The following is a 19,842-nucleotide window of genomic DNA, read 5'->3' as shown; positions in this document are numbered from 1 at the left end:
TAATCTTAGTGATTTCTTAAGTTATTCACGCCTGTCTGCTGTGTACGGACGTTGTTTTGTGACGCTATTTTGTATTGAAGTCTATGCCTGGGAAGGCTAGTTTATTTCCCCCAAAAGTGGGCGTGAACCTTTTCAGAGACATTCTATGACACAGCGCCGGTTGTGCGTAGAAGCATTTAATGGTTCTAAAATCTAAAATGTGTAATGCCAAAGTAGAGTTTAGCACCAAAGTTTACAACAATATCACACAAAGATTAGTCCAAAAAGAGCTAAGAATATTTTGACTTCAAGCTGACAGCAGAAGGTAAGTTCTGATAGTTATAGTAAATATCCATTAGCCATTTTGAGATAACATTTACATTAATCACAATTTATCTGCAATAACACAAATAATTTAAAAATGTGAACAACATTTTTAGTACAAAAGCTGCCAGTGAATTGATGCAGAAAAGTAGAGAAAGGGGGAATAAGGGAATTTTATACAGTTGTGATTTAGTTAAATGTTGCAGAAGTGGTGTAGCTTCCAGCTGTTATATGGTTTCAGGATATCATATAAGACTTTAATTTGAAACTATAAAAGTTTACCAGGATTTGTCATTGGATTCTTCATTTGAGGCACAGGCTTGTTTGATTGAATCTTGGATTGTTGCATCTCTGGAGTTGATTGAGCTGATCCTGGCACTAACGGCGCCCTTGAAGAAATACTGGATTGTGGTAACACTGGCCTTATGTTTTGTTGCTGTGAAAGGACTTGTTCCTGCTCTAGTGCAACTGTCTGTGATGTTTGAGGAATGGGAGCTGATTCTGCAGAGACTGATTGAGGGACTACTGTTGCAACTGGTTTTGGTTTATAAGCTTTACTAGGTTTATATGAACCGGGACCTTGCATAAATGGCTTTGAAGCAGGCCAAGGTGCCATAGAGTTGGGGGCTTTGCCCTGTGGATGAAGATTTTGTCCCTTTGTTTGTTGCAGAACTGGTGAAAGGTCTTTAGTTTGTTCTGGAAGTAATCCTGTATTTGGCTCACGTCCAGATAGTGGTAAAAAGCCCTTGGTGTTAGATGTTACCGAGAGATGACTTTGTCCTTCAGGGCTTAAAATCTCTCCTTTAGGTCCATTTCCACTGGAAACACCCTGTTTTCCAGTTGTTACAGGCATATAACCTAGAAGCCAAAGCAATTTTACTACAAATTTACATTTACAAGTCAATATGACAAACTCACATGCCGAGACATAACATGCATTTCTTAATGACAGAACTTCTATTCATGTCATGTGGAGGAAGTAAATACAATCCACTTTAAATAATCATGATTTTACCTGAATTAGCTGCTTTATATGGTCCTTTTGACATATAGCCAGGAACACCATAACCTATAGATCACAAGATATGTAATATGTTATAGCAGGTTTTACATTTGACGATGTAGAGTTTGTTTGTTTAAAACTGTCCCTGAAATTCTGTACACTGAAATATGTAGAATATGGTTTTAAAAAGGTAGAATATTAAAAAACAACATACAACACGTGTCTACATACCTATAGTGCATTACCCCTATAAAAACTTAAATCATATAAATTATTAATCTAAATGGGAATACACTACAATTGGTTTATAAATAAATAATTCACTTAATGCACGGATATCTCATATTTTACAGTGGCTTTGAACACGGCTTATCCAACCTGATTTTAGAGTAAAAAATTATGTTTTATAATAGTAATGATGTCATTCTATTTACCATTAGGTTTGGCTTCTTGTCCATTTGAGGGTCCAGCTTTAGCACCATATCCTTTGAAGCAAACCCAACAAACATAAGATTTCAAATAATACAGAAAAATCAGACAAAGTAAAAATAAATACACTCTATATGCATTTGCATTACACAACTTTTTTGTGTTACCTGGTTTAGGTCCCTTGGTTCCACCATTGGGATACCCCATATTTTGAAGTGAGGAGCCTAATTAGAGAAAAATACTTTAATCAAGCGTAATATCCTCAGTTCTTTTCAGAAATCAGCATTATCCACACTGTAATAATTGCACTAGAGCTGGTGATATCCAGTGTATTACCTGTATTAGGTTGGTTAACTTCACCTCCATTAGGATATCCTCCATATCCTGAACAAAACCAATCTCAAATCAGTTTAGAGGTTCTCCAGTTACCTCAAGTTTACAATACAGACCTTTAGTGCTTTATCCCCTAATAAACAACTCTTCCACCGATAATATACATCATTAATGTAAATGGGGCTACACTACAGTTGGTTTATTAATAAAGAATTCAACTAATGTGCAGTCAAATGTGTGCGGATATCATATTTTACAGTGGCTTCAAAAGCAGCCTATCCAACCAGATTTTAGAGCCAAAAACCATGTTTTATAATAGTAATAATCACAGTCATGCTCTTTACCGTTAGGCTTGGCTCCTTGTCCATTTGAGGGTCCAGCTATCGCACCATATCCTTTGAAGCAGACGCAACACACATAAGATTAAAATGATACGGAAAAATCAGAAGAAAAAAAAAACAAGAAAAAAAAACACAACATGCATATTACACACACACAAATAGTTCACCTGGTTTAGGTCCCTTGGTTCCACCATTGGGATACCCCATATTTTGAAGTGAGGAGCCTAATTAGAGAAAAAATACTTTAATCAAGTGTACTATCCTCAGTTCTTTTCAGAATTCAGTATTTTCCACACTGTAATAATTGCTCTAGAGCTGGTGATATCCAGTGTATTACCTGTATTAGGTTGGTTAGCTGCACCTCCATTAGTATATCCTCCATATCCTGAACAAAACCAATCTCAAATCAGTTTAGAGGTTCTCCAGTTACCTCAGTTTACAATACAGACCTTTAGTGCCTAATAAACAATTCCTCCACTAATAATATACATTATTAATTATAATTAATTATTAATGGGGCTACACTACAGTTGGTTTAATAATAAAGAATTCAATGTGAAATCAAAGGTGTGTGAATATCATATTTTACAGTGGCTTCTAAAACAGCTTAGCTAACTAGATTTTAGAGCCAAAACTATAGCATGTAATAATCACATGGTATTTACCATTATGCTTGGCTCCTTGTCCATTTGAGGGCCCAGCTTTAGCTCCATATCCTTTGAAGCAGACCATACACACAAACGATAAATAAATAGAAAAGAGAAAAAGAAATACACACTCCAGCCTTCACTTGATCCTGCTGTTCCAAACAACTTTCATCCTATTTCTGCACTTCGTTTGTTTCGAAGGTGTTGGAAAAAAAAAAAGTTTTTGACCAACTCCAGTTTTTTTTCTGAAGTTCAATGGAATTTCTCAAAGATTTCAATCTGGTTTTAAGTCTACTCACAGTACTGAATCTGCCCTCTTGAGAGTTTTAAATGACATTTATCTCTCCACTGACACTGGTGACTCTGTGGTTCTTGTACTCTTAGATCCATCAGCAGCCTTTGACACTGTTGACCACTCTACCCTGATATCCAGACTAGAGTATTATGTGGGGATAAAAGGTATCGTTCTCCAGTGGTTCCAGTCCTATCTCTCTGATCGAAATTTCCTATTAAAGTTAGGCAATATTTCCTCTTCTGTTGCACTTCTAACCTGTGGTCTTCCTCAAGGATCTATCTTGGCACCTTCTCTCTTTTCTCTGTATATGTTACCATTGGGCACCATTCTAAGAAGACACTGGGAATCTTTTCACTGTTATGCGGACGATACACAAATATATTTAACAATCAAGAGAAATTATCCTTTTGCTTTTTCATCATTACTAAGTTGCCTAGATGAAGTTAAATCTTGGCTGGCTTAGAAATGAAAACAAAACCGAGGTGATCGTTTTTGGGCCCACTGTTAATTCTCAGGCTGCTACCTTCGATCTAGGGCCTAGGCAGACTATCTGCTTTCAGATCTTCACGTGTACGGAACCTGGGCGTTTTACTAGATCTTTAAACTTTGACAAACAAATTTCCTCTGTAATAGGCTCTAGTTTTTATCAACTTCGTCTGCTGTCTAAACTCAAACCTTTTCTTAATCATAAAACTCTAGAGATGGCTGTTCATGCTTTTATCACCTCACGTTTAGGCAACTGCAATTCACTTTACGGCGGGATTTCAAAGTCTCAAATTGCTCGTCTTCAATTAGTGCACAATGCTGCTGCAAGATTAATTTTTAATAGCCGTAAAATCGCTCATATCACCCCTATTCTGAGGTCACTTCATTTGCTGCCCATTAATTTCAGAACTGATTTTAAAATCCTTTTATATGTTTTTTAAATCTCTACGTAACCAAACCCCCATCTATCTATCTGAACTGCTGCAACCATATACTCCTTTTAGAAGTCTGAGATCAAGGGACAAGAACCTGTTATTAGTCCCACATTCCAGACTCAAACACAGAGGGGATCGAGCATTTTCTGTGGTCGGGCCACGGTTGTGGAACAATTTGCAGTAAGAAATTAGGATAGCCCCTTCCGTGATCACTTTTAAGTCTCTTCTAAAAACGCACTTGTTTTCCATGGCCTATAATTAAGGTTGGTTGGTTTTAATATTTTCCATTGAGTCTGATACTGTTTTTGCCACCCCTGGTTCTTTCCATTATATATTTGAGTCTGCTACTGCCCTGCCACCACATCTGATTTACTATTTTTTTTAGTCTGATACTGTTTTTCCATTTTTTTTATCTGAGTCTGATACTGCCATCTCTGTTTTACTATTTTATATTTGAGTCTGATACTGTTTTGCCACTTCTGTTTGAACTATTTTAAATTTGAGTCTAATACTGTTTCGCTACTCCTGTTTTAAGGCTGCTCTTAGCTTTGCTGCGCTTATTTGTGTTGTGCTGTTATGCAGGTATTATTTTCTTTTAATTCTGCTGTTCTGTAAAGCACTTTGGTCAGCCAGTGGCTGTTGTAAAATGTGCTATATAAATAAAATGAACTTGAACTATATAACACACGCAATAAGCGTTTACCTGGTTTAGGTCCCTTGGTTCCACCATTGGGATATCCCATATTTTGAACTGAAGAACCTACATAGAGAAAAGTACTTTAAACCAGTGTAATATCCTCATTCTTTTCAGATTTAAGTATTATCCACATCATAATAATTACACTATAGAGCTGGTGACATCCAGAGTATTACCTGTATTAGGTTGGTTAGCTGCACCTCCATTAGGATATCCTCCATATCCTGAACAAAACAAATCTCAAATCAGTTTAGAGGTTCTCCAGTTACCTCAGTTTACAATAAAGACCTTTAGTGCTTTACTCAAACAACTACACCAATAATAATATAGATTATTCATCTAAATGGGGCTACACTACAGTTGGTTCATTAATAAAGAATTCAATTGTGCAATCAAACTAAAGGTGTGCAGATATATATTTACAGTGGCTTTAAACATGGCTTATCCAACCTGATTTTAGAGCCAAAAAATATGTGTTACTAGTAATAATTCCATGCTATTTACCATTAGCCTTGGCTCCTTGTACATTTGAGGGTCCAGCTTTAGCACCATATCCTTTGAAGCAGACACAACACGCATAACATTCAAATGATGCGGAAAAATCAGACAGAGAAAAAATAAATACACACTATATGCATAACACATACAAATATGCGTTTACCTGGTTTAGGTCCCTTGGTTCCACCATTAGGATACCCCACATATTGAAGAGAAGAGCCTAATTAGAAAAAAATATTTTAAACCAGTTTAATATCCTCAGTTCTTTTCAAAATTCAGTATTTTCCACACTTAACTAATTGCACAAGAGCTGGTGACATCCAGTGTATTACCTGTATTAGGTTGGTTAGCTGCACCTCCATTAGGATATCCTCCATATCCTGAAGAAAACCAATCCTAAATCAGTTCAGAGTTTCTCAGTTACCTCAGTTTACAATACAGGCCTTTAGTGCTTTACCTCTAATAAACAACTTCTCCACCAATAAAACAGATTATTAATCTAAATGGGGTTTAAACTACAGTTGGTGTATTATAAAGAAATTCTATTAATGTTTAGTCAAACTAAAGGTGTGCTGATATCATATATTTTACAGTGGCCTTGAACGCGGCTTATCCAACTGGAATTTATAGTCATAAACGGTTTTATAATAGTAATATTTGGTCTGATTCACTAAGTGGCACTCTAATTTGTGCATGAAATGTGAGCACAAACGATTTTAAGAAGAAATAACGATTTACCAAAAATTTCTTAATAATATTTATTCTAAATTTACGAAAAAATATAGGAGCTGAAACCACATATACACAAAAAAACACTTACTATGTACGGCCTTATAATCGTGTCAAGTTATATATCATCCTAACACGACTAAAATTATATTGAACTTGGAAGTATGTTGCATTAATTGTATTATATAGTCCATTTATAAAATTACATAATACAATTATTAAATAATACAATATAATTTCATCTTAAAAAATATTCTATTTTTACAGTTTAACAGTAAGAAAAGCGGCGTTATAGCTTCAGGTGCGAGGTGTTTCTGAATAACGCAGATATACGCATGTGTACAGCTGGCTCAAGAGAGGTCTGTAATCTGGGTCTGTATAAAAGGTGTTTATTGTGAGAACTCGTGAGAATGGCACACTAGGCATTGCTCGAGATCGGGCGAGAGCTCGTCAGCAAACAGCGGCAAGTTTGACTAGAGCGACGAAAGGCTGTAAGGAAAGCATGTGCGGAAATCCCTTATGGAGATGGTTTGGGCTTGTTTTATGCAAATGACTAACCTTGTGAACGCAGCTGCTCATTTAGAATAGCTACTCCAAATTTACTAACATCAGAACGATATTAAGAACAAATTCATGCTTGTATGAACGTGTTGTGAATTAGGCAAAGATTTTTCATGAGAAGTTCTCCTGTGCGTACTAATACGAAATAATCTACGCAATTATTAGTGAATGAGACCCATTACCATTAGGCTTGGCTCCTTGTCCATTTGAGGGTCCAGCTTTAGCACCATTTCCTTTGAAGTAGACCCAAACACATAAGATTCAAATGACATGGACAAATCAGACAAAGCGGAAAAAATACACAACATGCACATTACACACACACACAAATAGTTTACCTGGTTTAGGTCCCTTGTTTCCACCATTGGGATATCCCATATTTTGAAGAGAAGAGCCTAATTAGAGAAAAGTACTTTAAACCAGTGTAATATCCTTAGTTCCTTTCAGAATTCAGTATTTTCCACACTGTAATAATTGTACTAGAGCTGGTGTCATCTTCTGTCTCCTTTGCAACCTCATCATGAACTCCATTTCCCAGTACTCATTACCTGGCTCATTATGCATGATTCTGTTCAGCTGTGTGTGATTACCTTGTTTAGCTCTGCCTTTATAAGCCCTGTGTTTCCACTCATTCGTTGCGAAGTCTTGTTTGGGTTACAACTGCAATTCTGAGCATTCTTTTCAGGTTATTGGTTTTGATCTTTTGCCTTTTCTTTGGATTACCTTGTTTGCCTGTGTTTTATGTTTGGATTGTTTGCACGTTTTTGACCCTGTGCCTGTTTATGAATTATGACTGTGGATTACCCTAAATAAAAGCTGTGTTTGGATATTCAACCTGTGTGTGTCAGAGAATATTGTAACAGCTGGTGATATCCAGTGTATTACCTGTATTAGGTTGGTTAGCTGCACCTCCATTAGTATATCCTCCATTTCCTGAACAAAACCAATCTCAAATCAGTTTAGAGGTCCTCAGTTTACAATACAGACCTTTAGGGGGCTTTCACACTGGTAGTTTAGTTCGGAACGGGGCACGGTTCGCATGAAAAATCGCTAATGTGAACGCTGTCATGGGACCCGGGTGCGCACTGGGGTACCGAACCCGAGACTACCTGGAGGGGGTGGTCTGAGTTCGGTTTCTGCCGAACCGTGCCGCGGTTCGCGTGAATGTGAAAGCAGCACGGACTCGTGTGCGCACTTGTTCAGGAAGTAAAGTGACCTGCGCATGCGTTTAGCTTATTGTGATGTATTCAGTTAAATAAAACACTTGTAAGGGAGGATAGTGTTGATGATTTACCTTGGGTACGAGCAAGAGTGAGCTTGCAGTGTATTCGTGCATTGCGCGTGGAATCAGGGCAACAAATTTGGAAATCCACTGTCTCCTCTAAAGAGTCCGTTTGCAAGCAGCAGAAGGCCACCTTATTTGACACACGCACAGTAAACCTGTATTGTTCACTCAACTGCACATAATAGCAGCGAATTAATAAAAAAAACACAATATTGACCCGCGTTTTGTTTTCTATCATGCGCCTTGCACATTTGCGATGACGTAATATGCACGCAAACGCACAAGGGTTCGATAGAATCAAGTTGAGTGTGTGAAACCAGACCAACGCTGCGGGGGACGCTGGGAACAAACGCACTCGGGCTCGGACCGCAGCAAACGAGCCTAGTGTAAAAGCCCTTATCCCCTAATAAACAAATCCTCCATCAATAATATACATTATTAATCTAAATGAGGCTACACTATAGTTGGTTTATTAATAAATAATTCAATTAATGTGCAATCAAATGTGTGCGGATATCATATTATACAGTGGCTTTGAATGCAGCGTATCCAACTGGAATTTAGAGCCAAAACTGTTTTTTAATAGTAATAATGTTATGCTATTTACCATTAGGCTTGGCTCCTTGTCCATTTGAGGGTTCAGCTTTAGCACCATATCCTTTGAAGCAAACCACACACAAAAGATTCAAATGATATGGAAAAATCAGACAAAAGAATAAAAACACAACGTATGCATTACACACACACAAATAATTTACCTGGTTTAGGTCTCTTGGTTCCACCATTGGGATATCCCATATTTTGAAGAGAAGAGCCTAATTAGAGAAAAAAGTACTTTAAACCAATGTAATATCCTCAGTACTTTTCAGAATTCAGTATGTTCCAGTGTAATAATTGCTCTAGAGCTGGTGACGTCCAGTGTATTACCTGTATTAGGTTGGTTAGCTGCACCTCCATTAGGATATCCTCCATATCCTGAAAAAAACAACAATCTCAAATTAGTTTAGAGGTTCTCCAGTTACCTCAGTTTACAATACAGACCTTTAGTGCTTTACCCCCTAATATACAACTTCTCCACCAATAATGCAGATTATTAATTTAAATGCGGCTATACTAGAGTTGGTGTACAGTATTATAAATAAATTTAACTAATGTGCAGTCATACTAAATGTGTGCGGATATCATATTATACAGTGGCTTTGAATGCAGCGTATCCAACTGGAATTTAGAGCCAAAACTGTTTTTTAATAGTAATAATGTTATGCTATTTACCATTAGGCTTGGCTCCTTGTCCATTTGAGGGTCCAGCTATCGCACCATGTCCTTTGAAGCAAACCACACACATAAGATTCAAATGATACGGAAAAATCAGACAAAAGAAATGAAAATAAACACAATACGCATTACACATACACAAAAATAGTTTACCTGGTTTAGGACCCTTGGTTCCACCATTGGGATACCCAGTATTTTGAAGAAAAGAGCCTAATTAGAGAAAAGTACTTTAAACCAGTGTATTATCCTCAGTTCTTTTCAGAATTCAGTATTTTCCACACTGTTAATTGCACTAGAGCTGGTGACATTCAGTGTATTACCTGTATTAGGTTGGCTAGCTGCACCTCCATTAGGATATCCTCCATATCCTGAAGAAAACCAATCCCAAATCAGTTTAGAGGTTCTCCAGTTACCTCAGTTTACAATACAGGCCTTTAGTGCTTTGTCCCCTAAACAATTCATCCACCAATAATATACATTATTAATGTAAATGGGACTAGTTGGTTTATTGATAAAGAATTCAATTAATGTGCAATCAAAAGTGTTTGTATTTTACAGTGGCTTTTTATGTGGCTTGTCCAACTGGAATTTAGAGCCAAAAACTGTTTTATAATAGTAATAATCACATGCTATTTACCATTAGGCTGGGCTCCTTGTCCATTTGAGGGTCCAGCTATAGCACCATATCCTTTGAAGCAGACCCAAACACATAAGATTCAAATTATACGGAAAAATCTGACAAAAAAAAAAAAAAAAAACCCACAACATATGCATTACACACACACAAAAAAAATAGTTTACCTGGTTTAGGTCCCTTGGTTACACCATTGGGATATCCCATATTTTGAAAAGAAGAGCCTAATTAGAGAAAAGTACTTTAACCCATTGTAATAGCCTCAGTTGATTTTTTAGAATTCAGCATTTTCCACTGGAACAATTGTACTAGAGCTGGTGTCATCTTCTATCTCCTTTGCAACCACATCATGAACTCCATTTCCCAGTACTCATTACCTGGCTCATTATGTGTGATTCTGTTCAGCTGTGTGTGATTACCTTGTTTAGCTCTGCCTTTATAAGACCTGTGTTTCCACTCATTCGTTGCAAAGTCTTGTTTGGGTTACAACTGCAATTCTGTGCATTCTTTCCTGGTTCTTGGTTTCATGGTGTTGATATTTTGCCTGTTCTTTGGATTACCTTGTTTGCTCGTGTTTCTTGGACCTTGTTCTCTTACGAGAGGTTCTCTCGTACTGCGTAATATCTTACGCTAGGGGAAAACCTCTTTTCCACGAGATATTGAAGCCAAAAATTATCCTTAATTTTGAATTAATGTAAAACGCGTTGCGGCAGCATGCAGACATAGCCAAGGCGGCTTGTGAGCCTATTGGCTGTCCTGCGGCAACTGCAGCAGCCTATCGAGAGAGGCCCTTGGTGACGTCAGATCCAATGGGGGCGCTTCGTGCCCACTACGTCACCTCCCGCCAAAGCGGGCATGCCTGGGCCTATAAATAGAGCTCGATGGCTCATATATAATCTGATTTTTCATCTCTTCAGCGAAGCTCACGCATCGCTAGATCCTGAGTGAAGAAGCCGCGCCGTCTGAGAAAAGCTTTTTGCGGGACGAGCCTTGCATCTGAAGACGCTGACCTTCATCTCGCCGCCTTCAGTCGCCGTACCTGCTACGCTTTCCGGCGTTTATATCCTTTTACTCTGCCAAATGTGTGTGTTCCCTGCTGCGACTCACACACTCTCTCTCTATCTTAAAGAGCAGCGTCTTTATAAAGATGCCTCGTTCCTGTGGTTCGTGCCAAGCCGCATGCAGCGATGGGGACCGTCATTTCATCTGGGTTTCCTGCCTGGGTAAGGATCATGCAACTCGTTGACGGCGGCTGCCCTCATTGCGAGCTATTGCCATGGTGACTGAGGACTCGCCTGGCATTTTTCTCAGAGTCTGCACTTCCGCCCGCTATAGTGCCGCGCCGTAAAAGCGCCGTACTCAGCGGGTCCCCGAGCCTTCTCCAGCCCGTAAAAGCTCGCCGGTTCGCCCGCGAGATTCACCAGCTTCACTCGAGTCGCTCACCGATGGACAACGGCCGCCGTCCGCCATTAATTACGACGAGATATGACGACGAGATAGCTGCATCTGTAGAGAAAGGCCAGCTGCTCTATCCTGGCGTCGGACAGTGAGGATTGGGCGAGCTCTGTGGACCTCCCCCCCTCTGCCCGCGAGTCGTCAGGGAAACGGGCCAGCATCGAATCCGAGCTGATGCGTCTCCCCCACAGGCCGTGGCGAGCCTCGGCCTTGAGTGGGCGACGCCCGCGCACAACCGACTGGATGAATGCTTCCTACAAAGGGACCGCGTACCTCTGTCTCAGCAGCATTCTCCGTGGTGGACGGTGCTAAAGACAGAGGATACCACTCTCTTCCTCCAGTAGAAGAAGCTGTAGCGGCCCATCTTTGCCCGCCCTCTGCTGGACGGCGAGCAAAGACGGCGCTACATTGTAAAGCTTGCTGCACTACTTCCGCTATGCACAGCCGCGCTTATACCGCCGCTGGGCAGGCTGTATCGGCATTACACTCGATGGCCGTACTGCAGATCTTCCAAGCCGACCTTCTCCGAAAACTGGATGAGGAAGGACAGGAAGCTATCAGCGTGCCGGATTTGAGGAGCGCTACGGACCTGGCTCTTCGCGATGCGAAATCCGCTGCACAGGCCATTGGGCGGAACATGGCTTCTCTCACCGTTGCTGAGAGACACCTATGGCTGACGTTATCTGAGATGCCGGACGCGGAGTGCTCCGCGTTCCTCGACGCGCCCATCTCCCCAGCTGGCCTCTTTGGATCATCCGTCAAAGATTTCGCGGATAGATTCACTGAGGTTCAGAAGACTTCACAGGATATGAAGCACTTCTTACCAAAGCGCTCTAGCTTCGCAGCAGATCGCCCAAAACAGCCGTCTACTCGAAGCTCCCAGCCACAGCCCGCCGCCGCTTCACAGCGCCGTCAAGCCCGGGACCAGAGACCACGCTCTCGCTCTCGCTCTGCCGGCCGCCGCCCCACCCCCGCCCCCCATGTGGGCCCCGGCAAAAGATTGAGATAAAGCCCGAGGCCTCAAAGTCTTCCTAGCCCTCATAGGAAAACGACGGTGTTCAAGTCTCACCGCGGCCAGAGTTCCACCGAAACTTTTCGCTTGTTCAGTTCCAGAAAATGCGACTGTTCCAGTATATTTTGCAGTAAACAAGCTGGTACCACGGCCCGCTTGCCTGCACAAAAATGCCGTTTCCACGGCGACCCAGATAAATCACATAAACAGTGTAATTTCTGGTATTCCGGCCACTGCTGATGGTGATATGACTGTAATAAAAATGCCCACAGCCCAGTGTTCATTTCTACACACAAACCCAGCCCACCACAGTACAGGGCTCGCACAAATAAAATCTACTCATGTCAATTGTGCATTAAATGTAGTGAATGTGCCCACAACCCAGTGCCCACAAACACTACACACTGCATGTCCCACGATTTCTGTAAAAATTAAACCAACACACATACAGTCAGCTCAGGCCGACGGTGTTTTCAGTGCAGTAAATGTGCCCGCTGTCCCGCGCCCAAATTCACTCACAGACATTCACTCACACTCATTAAGCCCCACGAGGCTCGCCCCGCTTGCTCTCTATCAGCAAACTGCTATGAGGGAATCGAGCACGGCCAGGCTGCCCGCCACGATCGTCGTGCCCCCCGCCTCAAACGCTGCAAGCACAGTGTTTACGTTACAGCACACCAAAGCTCTCCTGTCGCCACTATGTTGCGGCCAGAGCCAAGATCTCATTCTACCCCTAGCTATTCATGCAAATGCGTGGGCAAAGCTTCCCGGGGTATCAGAATGGGTGCTAAAGAGAGGCTATTCGCTGCAGTTCGCTCAACGTCCCCGCCGCTACACGGCGCGGGTCGAAACTACGGTAAAAACCGAAGTAGCCCATCTACTTCGAGCCGAAATAGCGAAACTATTGAGCAAAGGGGCAATAGACCCTTTATCTCAAGCTCAGAGTGAAGGGGTCCTATACTGCAGATATTTTCTGGTACCGAAAAAAGATGGGGGTCTCAGACCCATTCTAGATATAAGACAGCTGAACAAAGTGCTTGTGAAACGCCAGTTCAGAATGCTCACAACCAGGGAAATCCTCGCGCAGATTTGCCAAGGGGACTGGTTTATGTCAATAGATCTGAAGCATGCATATTTCCAATTACAAATAGCGTCACGTCACAGGCGATTCCTTCGAGGGCCAGGCATATCAATACACAGTCCTACCGTTCGGCCTGTCCCTAGCACCCCGTACATTTACAATGTGCATGGACGCGGCTCTCGTACCCCTGAAACTTCTGGGCATGCGAGTTTTGAACTACTTGGACGATTGGCTGATTCTAGCTCGATCACACTCAGAGCTCATAGAACAGAGGACCATATTACTCGAACATCTCGAGAATCTAGGTCTCAAAGTCAATTGGGCGAAAAGTTCGCTGTCTCCCAGTCAGAAAATATCTTTTCTGGGCACAGAACTGAACTCGCTGTCTATGACAGTGCGACTGTCGCCAGAGCGCAGACTGAACATTCAGCGCATCACAAAATCCTTCCGCTGCGGCACTATAGTTCCAGTCTAAAGGTTTAAAAAATGCTGGGTCTCATGGCCTCAGCATCATCAGTACTCCAGTTGGGTCTGCTTCGCATACGCCCGCTGCAGTTATGGCTAAAAGCGCAAGTACCACCTCGGGCATGGGCCTCCGGTCTGTTTCGCCTCAAGGTCGATCAGAAATGCGTCACAGCTCTGAAACCTTAGAGAGCAATCGACTGGTACCAGTCAGGTGTAAACCTGGGGACTTCCTCGAGTGTGAGAGTGGTGTCCACGGATGCCTCCACCTCGGGATGGGAGACCGTTCTTTGGCCAGTGTTCAGAACGGGAGAAGCTCCTACACATAAACTGTCTAGAAATGATGGCAGTCGACAACGCGCTGAGGCGCTTTTGTCCCCGAATAAAAGGTCACCAGGTCTTGGTCCGCTCGGACGACATGTCAGTGGTGGCCTACATAAATCGCCAGGGTGGCGACAGGTCCCGAAACCTTGTGCCTGGTCATGTGCCTGGTCACCTGAATTTGGGACCAGACAGACAGTCCAGAAACAATGTTCCAGCAGGAGAATGGTCTCTGCACCCGCAGACGGTCCTACTGCTGTGGGAGACATTCGGCAGAGCGCAGGTAGACCTGTTTGTGTCCCAAGGAAACACTCACTGTCTGAAGTTTTTCTCCAAGAGCAGGGATGCGCTGGCCCAAGTCTGGCCCCGCTGCCCGCTCTACGCCTTTCCCCCGTCTCGCTCCTGCCTCAGGTATTGGAACGAATCAGGGAAAACGGATGCTCAGTGCTACTTGTGGCTCCGCTCTGGAAAAACCAGGCTTGGTTCCCAGTTCTGATGCAGGTGACAAGAACTGTCCCATGGAAAATACCGACGAGGAAAGACCTCCTCTCTCAGGCCAAGGGCTCGATTTGGCATCCTCGCCCGGACCTGTGGTCCCTGCACGCATGGGCCATCAACGGGTACCCGCAAACCTCCCGGAGGCAGTGTTAAACACGATTTAGAGGCTAGCTTGCTAGGCTAGAGCGCCATCTACTAGACGACTCTATTCCTCAAAACGGTCTGTGTTTTCTTGCTGGTGCAAAGCCCGAGGATTTTCACCCTTAGACTGCGGGGTTACGGAAGTTCTCTACTTCCTTCAAGAGCTACTGGATAAGGGCAGAACCCCATCCACGCTCAAAGTTTTTGTGGCGGCCATAGCAGCATTTACAAAACCCGCGACTGGCCAGTCATTGGGGAAGAACGATCTGGTCATCCGCTTCCTTAAAGGAGCTAAGAGGCTGCATCCTCCCAGACCCCCCTCAATCCCCATGTGGGACCTTCCCTTCCACTTGTCGGACATGAAACATCTGTCATTTAAGACAGTGTTTCTTATGACTCTTGCTTCAGTAAAGCGCATAGGGGATTTGCAAGCGCTCTCATTAAGCGCGACGTGTATGGAATTTGGGCCAGATGACTCGAAAGTCATACTCAAACCAAGACACGGATACGTGCCTAAATCCCTCAACACACCGTTCAGGGCTCAGGTTATTTCCCTGTCTGCTCTGCCGGTTTAAAACGAGGAAAAGGACGCGAGCTTCCTTTGCCCAGTCAGGGCATTAAGAGCTTATGTGTCTCGCTCGTCTGTTTTCAGACAGACTGAGCAGCTCTTCGTTTCGTTCAGCGGACGTGCTAAGGGACTACCCGCATCGAAACAGAGCCTATCCAGATGGATAGTTGATGCCATAGCGCTGGCATACACGTCTAATGCTGGAAGTGTCCTTTAGGTGTTAGAGCACACTCCACAAGAGGCATGGCCTCGTCGTGGGCTTGGTCTAGCGGGATTAACTTGCAGGATATCTGTATGGCGGCAGGCTGGGCCTCCCCGTCTACATTTATAAGGTTTTATAACCTAGAGGTTCCCGCCTTACAGGCTAAACTACTTTCGGTCTAAAATCAGTATTTTCTGCCCCGTTGCTTCGGCTCAGAATACTACAACCGCTTGAGCACCGCTCGCTGATCGATAAAATTACTCCATAAGCAAAAGTAAGACCCATACTGTTACATAGTTCAGGCCGAACATTTTCACCCTGACTGTGTGGAACACTATTAATGAGATTAGCTCCCTTAGGACACTAACTTATTGGGAATGACGCTTCTAGCCTCTCTTCTCAGACTCTTTGTGAGTCCCTGGTGATTATGCACTATATGAGCCCCGGGCACCTGCCCTTGGGAGTTTGGTGTTGGATCCCGGCATGCACAGCGTTTTACACTGTGTTTCCCTAGCGTAAGATATTACGCAGTACGAGAAAACCTCTCTTAAGAGAACGTACTCGGTTACTAACGTAACCTCGGTTCTCTCTAGAAGAGGGAACGAGTACTGCGTATCTTTGCCGTGCCTGCAACACGCTCTGGTTCGCTTCAGCGATGAAAAACCAGATTATATCAGCCCATCGAGCTCTATTTATAGGCTCAGGCACGTCCGCTTTGGCGGGAGGTGACGTAGTGGGCGCAAAGCGCCCCCATTGGATCTGACATCACCAAGGGCCTCTCTCGATAGGCTGCTGCAGTTGCCGCAGGACAGCCAACAGCACGCGAGCCGCCTTGCCTATGTCTGCATGCTGCCGCAACGTGTTTTACATTAATTCAAAATTAAGGATAATTTTTGGCTTCAATATCTCGTGGAATAGAGTTTTCCCCTAGCGTAAGATATTACGCAGTACGAGAGAACCTCTTCTAGAGAGCACGAGGTTACGTTAGTAACCGAGTACGTTTTAGACCCTGTGCCTGTTTATGAATTATGACTGTGGATTACCCTAAATAAAGGCTGCGTTTGGATCTTCAACCTGTGTGTGTCAGAACAGATTGTAACAGCTGGTGATATCCAGTGTATTACCTGTATTAGGTTGGTTAGCTGCACCTCCATTAAGATATCCTCCATTTCCTGAACAAAACCAATCCTAAATCAGTTTAGGAGTTCTCCAGTTACCTCAAGTTTACAATACAGACCTTTAGTGCTTTATCCCCTAATAAACAATTCCTCCACTAATAATATACATTATTAATGTAAATGGGGCTACACTACAGTTGGTTTATTAATAAAGAATTAAATTAATGTGCAATCAAAGGTGTTTGTATAACATATAGTGGCTTTGAATGTGACTTATCCAGCTGGAATTTAGAGCTAAAAACTATGTTTTATAATAGTAATATTAATCACACGTTATTTACCATTAGGCTTGGCTCCTGTTCCATTTGAGGGTCCAGCTTTAGCACCATATCCTTTGAAGCAGACCCAACACACATAAGATTCAAATGATATGGAAAAATCAGACAAATGAGACAAATACACAATATATGCATTACACATAAACTTAGTTTACCTGGTTTAGGTCCCTTGGTTCCACCATTAGGATACCCCATATTTTGAAGGAAAGAGCCTAATTAGAAGAAAAAAATAATACTTTAAACCAGTGTAAGATCCTCAGTTTTTCTCAGAATTCAGTATTTTCCACACTGGATGTCACCAGCTCTAGTGTAATTATTACTGTGCATTACCTGTATTAGGTTGGTTAGCTGCACCTCCATTAGGATATCCTCCATATCCTGAAGAAAAACAATCTCAAATTAGTTTAGAGATTCTCCAGTTACCTCAGTTTACAATACAGAACATTAGTGCTTTACCCCTAATAAACAAATTCTTCACCAATAATACATATTATTAATGTAAATGTGGCAAAACTACAGTTGGTGTATTATAAAGAAATTCAACTGATGTGCAGTCAAACTAAATGTGTGCGGATATCATATATTACAGTGGCTTTGAACGCAGCGTCTCCAACTGGAATTTAGAGCCAAACACTGTAATAGTAATAATGTCATGCAATCAAAGGTGTTTGTATAACATATTTTACAGTGGCTTTGAATGTGACTTATCCAGCTGGAATTTAGAGCTAAAAACTATGTTTTTAATAGTAATATTAATCACACGTTATTTACCATTAGGCTTGGCTCCTTGTCCATTTGAGGATCCAGCTTTAGCACCATATCCTTTGAAGCAGACCCAACACACATAAGATTCAAATGATATGGAAAAATCAGACAAAAAAAAAAAAAAATACGCATTACACATACACAAAAATAGTTTACCTGGTTTAGGTCCCTTGGTTCCACCATTGGGATACCCCATATTTTGAAGAGAAGAGCCTAATTAAAGGAAAGTACTTTAAACCAGTGTATTATCCTCAGTTCTTTTCAAGATTTCAGTATGTTCCACTGTAATAATTGCTGTAGAGCTGGTGATATCCAGTGTATTACCTGTATTAGGTTGGTTAGCTGCACCTCCATTAGGATATCCTCCATATCCTGAAAAAAAAAACAATCCCAAATCAGTTTGGAGGTTCTCCAGTTATCTCAGTTTACAATTTAGACATTTAATGCTTTATTCCCTAATAAACAACTTCTCTACCAACAATATCGATTTGGTTCTAAACTACAGTTAGTATTATAAAGAAATTCAATTTATGTGCAGTCAAACTAATAGTGTGCAGATATAATATATTTTACAGAGGCTTTGAAGACGGCTTATAGAACTGGAATTTAGAGACAAAAACTGTTTTATAATAGTAATATTGGCATGCCATTTACCATTAGGCTTGGATCCTTGTCCATTTGAGGGTCCAGCTATCGCACCATATCCTTTGAAGCAAACGCAACACACATAAGATTCAAATGATATGGAAAAATCAGACAAAGGGGAAAAAACACAAAATACACATTATACACACACAAATAGTTTACCTGGTTTAGGTCCCTTGGTTCCACCATTGGGATACCCCATATTTTGAAGAGAAGAGCCTAATTAAAGGAAAGTACTTTAAACCAGTGTATTATCCTCAGTTCTTTTCAAGATTTCAGTATGTTCCACTGTAATAATTGCTGTAGAGCTGGTGATATCCAGTGTATTACCTGTATTAGGTTGGTTAGCTGCACCTCCATTAGGATATCCTCCATATCCTGAAGAAAACCAATCCTAAATCAGTTTAGAGGTTCTCCAGTTACCTCAGTTTACAATACAGACCTTTAGTGCTTTACCCCCCAATTAACCAATCCTCCACCGGTAATATAGAGAATTAGTAACACTTTACAATATATCTTGTTTGTTAACATTAGTAAATAAATTAACAAACATTAACTAAAATAGAGCAATAGATTTTTACAGCATTTATTAACCTTTGTTAAATGTTAGTTATTAAAAATGTTCATGTTGTTTCACAGTGCATTAACTAATGTTAACAGATTCAACTTTTGATCTCACAATTGTATTAGTGAATGCTGAAATTAACTAAGTATTGTTTATAGTTTGTTCATGTTAACTAATGTGAAACCTTATTGTAAAGTGTTACCGGTACCTTAATCTAAACATGCACAAAGATTACCTGGTTTAGGACCCTTGGTTCCACCATTGGGATACCCTGTACATTGAAGAGAAGAGCCTAATTAGTGAAACATACTTTTAGACTTGTTTAATATCCTGAGTTCTTATCAGAATTTAGTACTTTCCACACTGTAATAATAACAACACTGTAGAATAAAATTTATTTAAGCATCCAATATAATCACCTGTATTAGGTTGGTTAGCTGCACCCCCATTAGGATATCCTCCATATCCTGAACAAAACCAATCCCAAATCAGTTTAGAGGTTCTACGGTTAGCTCAGTTACAGACACATTATATAGTTGATTACAGAAAAGGAAGTTGACTAAATACAATTCTATGTACCTTGTTTTCTTTGTGTCTTGGTCGCCCCACCATTGGTGTATCCTGCAGAAAGTGAGGTGAAAATTAATTATACACTCAAACCAGGGCTCTGTTCTTCATACCTCACTTGATTTATCAGAGATTATATTTCATAAGCCAGACC

At 41.5% G+C, this 19,842-nt stretch overlaps 1 protein-coding gene across 1 annotated transcript in view; it reads right to left on the bottom strand.

Moving 5' to 3' along the window:
• The window catches only part of cmn (calymmin), a 30,441-nt gene that overhangs the window by 8,788 nt on the left and 1,811 nt on the right, over nucleotides 1-19,842 (bottom strand). Inside the window, exons 4-38 of the mRNA XM_056247262.1 lie at nucleotides 19,701-19,751; nucleotides 19,541-19,588; nucleotides 19,357-19,392; nucleotides 18,887-18,934; nucleotides 18,719-18,775; nucleotides 18,566-18,616; nucleotides 18,236-18,283; nucleotides 18,068-18,124; nucleotides 17,918-17,968; nucleotides 17,477-17,524; nucleotides 17,302-17,358; nucleotides 17,150-17,200; nucleotides 16,815-16,862; nucleotides 10,118-10,174; nucleotides 9,954-10,004; nucleotides 8,969-9,016; nucleotides 8,800-8,856; nucleotides 8,649-8,699; nucleotides 7,642-7,689; nucleotides 7,095-7,151; nucleotides 6,939-6,989; nucleotides 5,799-5,846; nucleotides 5,630-5,686; nucleotides 5,473-5,523; nucleotides 5,145-5,192; nucleotides 4,975-5,031; nucleotides 3,075-3,125; nucleotides 2,747-2,794; nucleotides 2,577-2,633; nucleotides 2,413-2,463; nucleotides 2,072-2,119; nucleotides 1,903-1,959; nucleotides 1,741-1,791; nucleotides 1,319-1,372; nucleotides 586-1,161 (exon numbers count right to left, since the gene is read on the bottom strand). Coding sequence (XP_056103237.1) covers nucleotides 586-1,161; nucleotides 1,319-1,372; nucleotides 1,741-1,791; nucleotides 1,903-1,959; nucleotides 2,072-2,119; nucleotides 2,413-2,463; nucleotides 2,577-2,633; nucleotides 2,747-2,794; nucleotides 3,075-3,125; nucleotides 4,975-5,031; nucleotides 5,145-5,192; nucleotides 5,473-5,523; nucleotides 5,630-5,686; nucleotides 5,799-5,846; nucleotides 6,939-6,989; nucleotides 7,095-7,151; nucleotides 7,642-7,689; nucleotides 8,649-8,699; nucleotides 8,800-8,856; nucleotides 8,969-9,016; nucleotides 9,954-10,004; nucleotides 10,118-10,174; nucleotides 16,815-16,862; nucleotides 17,150-17,200; nucleotides 17,302-17,358; nucleotides 17,477-17,524; nucleotides 17,918-17,968; nucleotides 18,068-18,124; nucleotides 18,236-18,283; nucleotides 18,566-18,616; nucleotides 18,719-18,775; nucleotides 18,887-18,934; nucleotides 19,357-19,392; nucleotides 19,541-19,588; nucleotides 19,701-19,751 — 2,325 coding nt within the window. The remainder of the gene's footprint in view (nucleotides 1-585; nucleotides 1,162-1,318; nucleotides 1,373-1,740; nucleotides 1,792-1,902; nucleotides 1,960-2,071; nucleotides 2,120-2,412; nucleotides 2,464-2,576; nucleotides 2,634-2,746; nucleotides 2,795-3,074; nucleotides 3,126-4,974; nucleotides 5,032-5,144; nucleotides 5,193-5,472; nucleotides 5,524-5,629; nucleotides 5,687-5,798; nucleotides 5,847-6,938; nucleotides 6,990-7,094; nucleotides 7,152-7,641; nucleotides 7,690-8,648; nucleotides 8,700-8,799; nucleotides 8,857-8,968; nucleotides 9,017-9,953; nucleotides 10,005-10,117; nucleotides 10,175-16,814; nucleotides 16,863-17,149; nucleotides 17,201-17,301; nucleotides 17,359-17,476; nucleotides 17,525-17,917; nucleotides 17,969-18,067; nucleotides 18,125-18,235; nucleotides 18,284-18,565; nucleotides 18,617-18,718; nucleotides 18,776-18,886; nucleotides 18,935-19,356; nucleotides 19,393-19,540; nucleotides 19,589-19,700; nucleotides 19,752-19,842) is intronic.

This window comes from Rhinichthys klamathensis, unplaced genomic scaffold (assembly GCF_029890125.1).
Source record: "Rhinichthys klamathensis goyatoka isolate OS25496 unplaced genomic scaffold, OSU_Roscu_1.1 h1tg000045l_1, whole genome shotgun sequence".
Classification (NCBI taxonomy): domain Eukaryota; kingdom Metazoa; phylum Chordata; class Actinopteri; order Cypriniformes; family Leuciscidae; genus Rhinichthys; species Rhinichthys klamathensis.
The sequence above is the reverse complement of the archived record's forward strand: the minus strand, read 5'-3'. Positions and strand labels throughout refer to the sequence as shown.